Genomic DNA, 7428 nt, shown 5'->3' on the forward strand with positions numbered 1-7428 from the left:
TTTTTATGTAATTGTTGAATTTTTTTTTTGTAATCTCATGTGATAGTGCTGAGAACTAACAATTATGAATTTCTATTTAGTTACTTCTAGTATTCATATCTAAACATGAGAGATTTTAAGAGAAAGAAAATAAGACACCTTAGGGAGATTTGGTGAAGACTGGTTAGAAGACATGTGAGTGGATGAAGGGGATGACAAAGCTTTCTCTTCTACTGAACCAGATGAATTAGATGGCTCATCTTCAAGGCTTCTTTGTATTTGTTCATAGGCTTTCTTCTGCGAGGGGACAGGAATTGGCTCCGACTGCTGATAGGTACCCACTTCAGGAGATGGAAGAGGTGATGCAGAAGTACCACTCACTGGAAGATAGGAGGGTCGAGGTGAACTTATTGCTGATGCCTTCGGTGCATGAAATGTTGCATTACCTGAATGAGGCTTAACTTCTACATGGCTGGACATCTTTGGAGATGTGTTGGAAGAAATTTTAGGTCTAGAAGGTGAACTAAAAAAAAGTAAAATAAAAGCAAAGAATAAAGAATTAACAATAATTTTCCTTGTACTACTTTCAATTATATGAGAACTACACATTATCTTAAATTTAAATTTCTTTGGGTCATACTATGTTATCATTTGAAACTTTACTGTAACGAGATAAAGACTTGTTTGTTTTTGTTTCAGACATTTGTACAAGGGCTACTACACCAGCTGTTTCTAATTTTGAAATAATAGACTAGAGGGAAGGAAGCTAACCAATAACACCCACTGACCAAATGTGTGGATTGTGATTTTGTAGTAATGGGACATGAAACATGAATTCTTGGATTCACTAACTTATGTCCAGTCCAGAAAATTTGGTTTTTCTTCATAAAATATAAGTTAAAAGTTGGAGATTAATAATCATAGATACCTTGTGAATGAAAAAATAGAGAAAGGACTAGATGCTTTAATAAATTGGCTTTCTTTCATTCTTTCAAAATTTGGAGTTTAGGAAGTAAATGCTCCACATGGAAAAAACAACTTTAAGTTAACATTTTAAGTGGTGCTTGTTCTATGACGTTCCTGTAATTCTGGACAAACAGGCTTGAATAAACTTGACAGTATTTCATATTACTTTCATTGGGTAAGGTTTCTTGGTTATATAGTGTTGGGGAATATTCAAAACCTGGATGATCTATGTGATCACTGTATCATTTTACTGATGTGTTGTCAGTTGGTTCTTTTCCATGAATAATCTACCCTCAGATTCATTAGCTAATCCCCAGCCCAGAAAATTAGATTTTTCTTGAGGAAATACAATTGCAAGTGTTCTTTAAACTCCATGGTTTCTAGGCTCACACTAGACCAAATGGTGCAAACCTCATGCAGAACCAATGATTTGTCTTGGTCCCAAAATACACACAATACACAGGTCCCAAAATACACGTAATACACATTTTTGATTTAATTCTATAATTTTTTTACCTTTATTTCTTTACAACAAATTTACCACAAATATAACAGAATATGTTTGGGTCATTTACACAACTTGTTGCTAGCGACGAATAAATAATATTGAAAATAATAAAATAATGTCAAAGTGCACGCACAAACAAATACTATCCAGAAATGACACGTTATGAGGCCTATTAACTGTTTATATACTAGCGGTGTGTTTCTCGTGGGTTCTAGAATGATTGATAAGACTATCACATCACGATTGGTCTAGAGAAATCTATAGCCAGTGGTTGTCAACATTTGAAGCATAACAAAATGTGACCCGATTTCAATGAAAATGATTCACTTATGTAAAAGTACATACGACGTTTTGTACGCAATGGAGAAAAATGGATATCATTTTCAGATTAAGCATACAGGAATTACCGTAGAACATGTAAAAATTTCAAGCCAATAACACCATCGCAGGCCTGTGTTATTGAACTTGTTTTTCTGGATAATACTTAAGATCGGGTAAGTGCTGCAAGTTCAACCCTTAAACAAATACCTTGTTTTTTCCTGCTGTACAGTTTACAAGATACAGATATTGTCTAACAAACAACTTCCACAAAGAGAAGGAGCCTGAAGGACATTAAACCTTACTCTAACATTTTGTGAATTTTATTTTTTATAATTATAGGAATTCAGTCTCTTATAAACATAAATACCTATCTTGTAGCTGGAATAACTAAAAAGTTAGAGACATAAGAACGGTGACCAATTTGGTAAGTCTACAAAAGTTCTGTATTTACAAACTCTTAAGAATAATATCGATTATTTTTTTACCCACATAAAATTGCTTGAATATTACGCTATGAAATAACAGTGTTTGAAACGTTTTTATAAAAAAACTACATGCACAGAAATTTCATAACTTCTCACCTGTCAGGACTACTGCCATGTTGAATCTTTGTTGAACCACTACAATTGAAATTTTCTTCTAACAAACGAAAATAATGAATAATTATTTATTACCTCAGCTACTACTCTTTAGCTTAATAACAGATAATGGTAAAAGTGACATTTTATTTTAGACCTTTAAAGATGTCTAGAATTATTAAGTACTATCCATTAAAGTAAAAACAAAATTAACTTTAAAATATAGTTAAACTGAACAGATTATGAATATTTTTTTATATCGAGTTCATAAAGTAATCACAAATCAAACTGTCGAAAAGTTTACAATTATTTTCAAACTTGACTTTGCCATTAAACTAACAATAACAACAACAGAGAACTGATGTTTGTTTATTTATTTTATAACTTTAAATAACTTATTCTTTTCAAAAATCATTAAATATATTGATCGTTTACGATATAAAATGTTCTATTATCGTTAATTTTACAACAGGAAAACTTTCAATCACAAATATAACAAACCAAAGTGAGGACTTTTTTTCCCATAATTTATTCACAACTCTGTTTGATACATTAGAAAGATCTACACTATCAGGAAAAAAACAAATAACTGAGAAATATTATCTACCTGATTGTCGCACCAGTTCAGCTGGAACTATCACAAAATCCTGTAACATAATATAACTCGTGTGTAACATACAAACAACTCAAATCTTATTACATCACATAACTGATACACAAAACATAAAAATCATTTCTATAACCAGACACTTTACATATGAATATCTTCATAGAAAAGAAACTGTAAAAACACTTTTCAACTTCCTAGTAAAACAATGGAAGAAGTTAGAATTATTTATTAAAATAATGAAAACAGTTTCAATTCTCTGTTAAAATTATCACAATCCTAGCCTAGATATTTGGTTCCGTATTGAAACTGTTGTGACTATAGCCAAGTGACTAAACTTTTGTAGTGAAATGAATGCGATTAATTTTTACAAATTTTTCAGCTGGTGAAAACCATATTATATTTTAACTTAGAAAATATATTGAACTGAAAAACCAGGTAAACACAATTAAATCTCAGTAACATGGGAATGACAAAGAAATATGAAAGTTAGTTACCTGATCTTTCTGTGCCACAACAAGTGTTCATGTATTTCGGGTCAAACATACAGAATTATTTCCAGATAAATAAATTTTTATGATTGACCCGAAATACATGAACACTTGCCGTAATGTTCAAACTTTGTAGAGATAATACAAGTTAAACTGGAGATTTAGTGGGACACTTATGTGAACAAAACCTTTTGGTTATTACTACTATTAGTTGTTTATTACCAAAAGCCAGAATTATTTCCAGATAAATAAATATTGCTTTTGGTAATAAACAACTAATGCGTAGTAATAACCAAAAGGTTTTGTTCACATAAGTGTCCCACTAAATCTCCAGTTTAACTTGTATTATCTCTACAAAGTTTGAACATTACGACTTTACTCTTAAGTGAGAACTCGATCTTATCCTCAGAAGATCAGTTTTGTGACTTAAATGTTAAATTTAATTTTTCTTTCATTATTTTTAACTTTTTTTTTTTTGTATAATCGTTTCTTGACAGACAATATGCAATTATAAACTTTTAAGATCACATGTATCAAAATAATTTATATTGGTGAAGTAGCCTTGCATTGTTAAATCTACAAAGTTAAGTATTGACATTTTTGTTAACAGTTCCATCAACTGTAACTAATCTTAGTCTAAAGGAGACTGAAGAATCTCTCAAAGGATGGATTTCTATGATATCTATTATCAGAACACACTCAGACATTGATGGTAAGAAATGATCCACAACATATGAACCCTTCTAAAACTTGGGACAAAAAAGTCCCGAGATCACAAATAATACAACTGTCGATTTCAGTACTTAACATGCAAGAAAACTTTACCTACCATCTTTAGTTTCTTATTATTTTGAACTAATTTTTTTTTTTGGAAAACATAATAAAATTATTGATATTTATAGTTAAGTGAAGTATTCATGCAACATCACCTTTTAGCTAAAAGAAAAATCTCTGTCATTAACCATCTATTGCACATTGTAACGTCCAGGTAACAACTGTATCATTGTTGCTTAATAGGCACACAAATACTTCAGTTTTATAGTTTAATGCTCTTACTTTCAGATAACAGTCTAAATAAACCAATGGTTCTTCATAGATAACGTACCTATTTATAACTTACCAAAATATGATCCACAAAAACATTTTTTTTTGTTTAATATAGACCTATACGAGTAAGAAATTCAAAGAAAATATTTTTTCTGCTGTATTTTCAAAATGCATGCAACAGAAAGTTAAGATGGTGTCTCAACCAAAGTATTTTAACATTCCATACTTATTGTACTCGGTGTTAAATAACCTCAACACACCTGATCCTCAGCAGAGGAAGACGAAGTTCTTACTCTGCCATCTGGAGACTGCTTATCCAATACTGGTGAAGTAGCCATTGGAATTCCTGCATCAACCATGTGTTCATTTCTGCTACCAACTCCACACCATCCCTGAGGTGAAGGTGGTAGGTTTCCAGAAATAGGAGAATCAAATGGAGAACTGATAGGAGAAGGAACATCTGGAGACAAAGAGCTTCGACTGGGAATGGGCACGGGCGAGCCTGAAATAGAGATCAAAGGATATTAGAATGTTTCTATAAAAAAATAATTTTAACTTTTATACTCACTCAATGACTGTAGTTCAAATTACCTCAGATAATTCAATAACTTTTGAAGACATTCTGCAATGTCTTATTATACAGTGTCCAAAAATTATTGAATGACTTTCTTAATTGAATGAAATAGGAACCACACTAGATAAAGAGTTTGACGACTGAAGTTTTCTCTTACTAGTTTATATGGAAGTATATAAAGATATTATATATAAGACATGGGTACCAGATATGGTTATATTGCATGCCCAAATTGCGACAATTACTCCAAAGATGCTGGCACATATGTGGGCAGAGATCGATTACTGCCTGTACGTCCTTCGAGCCATGAATGGTGTCCATGTAGAAGTTTATTCACAGTGCAATGGCCATGAACAAACCTGAAGCATTAGTCTCTATTATACCACAGTTGTTTATCTTATTTACTTCTCATTCTATTCAAATAATAAAGTGGTTTAATAATTTATGGATACCCTATTGATAAAAATGTATTTTAATCCTGTTATACAAGTAGTTCAGTCAAGTCTTTTCTATAGAATACATTAAAAGAGGATTAGAAAAACCAAATAAAGTTTTAGCTTCACCAATAAATTTATAGATCTTCCTATAGAGGTCTTGCATCTCTTATCACAAAACTTCCTATTTCAGTCAACATCACCACAGACGATGTCAAATGTTCTTCAGTCAACATCACCACAGACGATGTCAAATGTTCTTCAGTCAACATCACCACAGACGATGTCAAATGTTCTTCAATCAACATCACCACAGACGATGTCAAACATTCTTCAATCAACATCACCACAGGCGATGTCACACGTTCTTCAATCAACATCATCACAGACAATGTCAAACGTTCTTCAATCAACATCACCACAGACAATGTTAAACGTTCCCTCCTAGCAATCCATATCAATAAAAGACACGATAAATCTTTATATGCTGTTAATGGCATAAACATTACACTTGGAAAAAGATGTGGATCTGAAACTCTATGGCTACTCAGTTCCTCAATACATCTTTCGTTTTGCACGTTGCCAAGATGACTTAGAGCATCAGATCATACAATATTAGAAGAAACATTTTTTTTGTATATACAATCATTGAACAGTTGGTCCACCGCATAATACTGAATTTGATGAAATGTTGTAGCATTATTCACATACCTAAATTAATTTAAGTTACTATATGGTGAAGTAAAACAGACTCAACATCCATCAGATACAAGAGACATTTAAAATTTTTCATCTACGACCAATATGGCAAAGTAAAACATGGACCATGCGACTTTTTGATATAAGTGCAAGACTTATACACATAACAAAATACTTTATATTCAAGAAAGCATTTTAAACCTTTATTTTAAACAAAAAATTAAAACACACTAAAATTAACTAAAGATAATGTAAATTCTTACTTGGCTTGGTGACTGGTTGGAGAAACGGATGACTAAAAAATTCATCTGTAAATAAAAAAAAAACTATGATAATTAGGTCAAACAAAGGTTAAGCTGCATATAAAATAACTGATTAATAGTACTGTTACCTGTACATTAGGATGTGCTAGATCAATTTTACTGATATCAGGACTAATGAAATATTAAGTATTAGAACAATGTAGCAAAATTTTGCATACATAAATTTGAGTTTTCAAGCTGAATGTCACCATATGTCATAGACTTGGCTATAGCCATCCTTAACTTTGAACTACTGACCAAAGGGAAGGTAGCTAGCCAACACCACTACAGGGGCTTCTGTTGAGTTCTTTGAACTGAATAATGGACTTATCTGTCACTTATAATGCTTCTACTACTGAAAGTTTAGTGTGTGTTTAGTAGCATCATGGCTCAAAACTTGGACCATTCAACCTGCAACATGATACACTGACTAGTTGACCATACATATTTACCACTCATATTTTGAGTTAAATCAGCATCTTTAATGTAGATTTTAACAAATATTAGACAGGACTTTCAGAGCACTCAAGACATTTATATTCAAGTTGCTTTTAAATGATCTAACCATTAAAAATATCTAAATATTAGCCGCAGGTTGTCTCTCTAGCCCCTTCAGGGCTAGTTTGATAACTAAAATGACTGCCAAGATAGTTAGCTTAGCCCTAATTATTAAGATGCTCTAATAGTTTCTCTATTCTGTCTTTAAAATGCTCATACAAAATTTAAACGTTGTAAAAACTCATCTTTACGAACTTATTATTATTCAACGTACACAAGTTAGTCGGTTGAAAATATAAGTATTCTTTTGGAACAGGAGGAAAGCACAAGAGTTAAAATAAAGGATCAAGTGTATGAATACTTTTACGGCAGTGTGTAAATCATGCAACAGTAATGTACAGCAGTCAGATCATCCTCATTATAT

General features: G+C 31.8%; 1 protein-coding gene across 1 annotated transcript in view; it reads right to left on the reverse strand.

Annotated features, from left to right (window-relative positions):
• Positions 1-7428, reverse strand: part of LOC106465513 (serine/threonine-protein kinase unc-51-like) — a 92477-nt gene that overhangs the window by 21294 nt on the left and 63755 nt on the right. Inside the window, exons 10-14 of the mRNA XM_022393421.1 lie at positions 6468-6512; positions 4758-4999; positions 2960-2999; positions 2356-2413; positions 139-502 (exon numbers count right to left, since the gene is read on the reverse strand). Of these exons, the coding sequence (XP_022249129.1) occupies positions 139-502; positions 2356-2413; positions 2960-2999; positions 4758-4999; positions 6468-6512 (749 nt within the window). The remainder of the gene's footprint in view (positions 1-138; positions 503-2355; positions 2414-2959; positions 3000-4757; positions 5000-6467; positions 6513-7428) is intronic.

Source organism: Limulus polyphemus, unplaced genomic scaffold (assembly GCF_000517525.1).
Source record: "Limulus polyphemus unplaced genomic scaffold, Limulus_polyphemus-2.1.2 Scaffold1969, whole genome shotgun sequence".
In the NCBI taxonomy this organism is placed as follows: domain Eukaryota; kingdom Metazoa; phylum Arthropoda; class Merostomata; order Xiphosura; family Limulidae; genus Limulus; species Limulus polyphemus.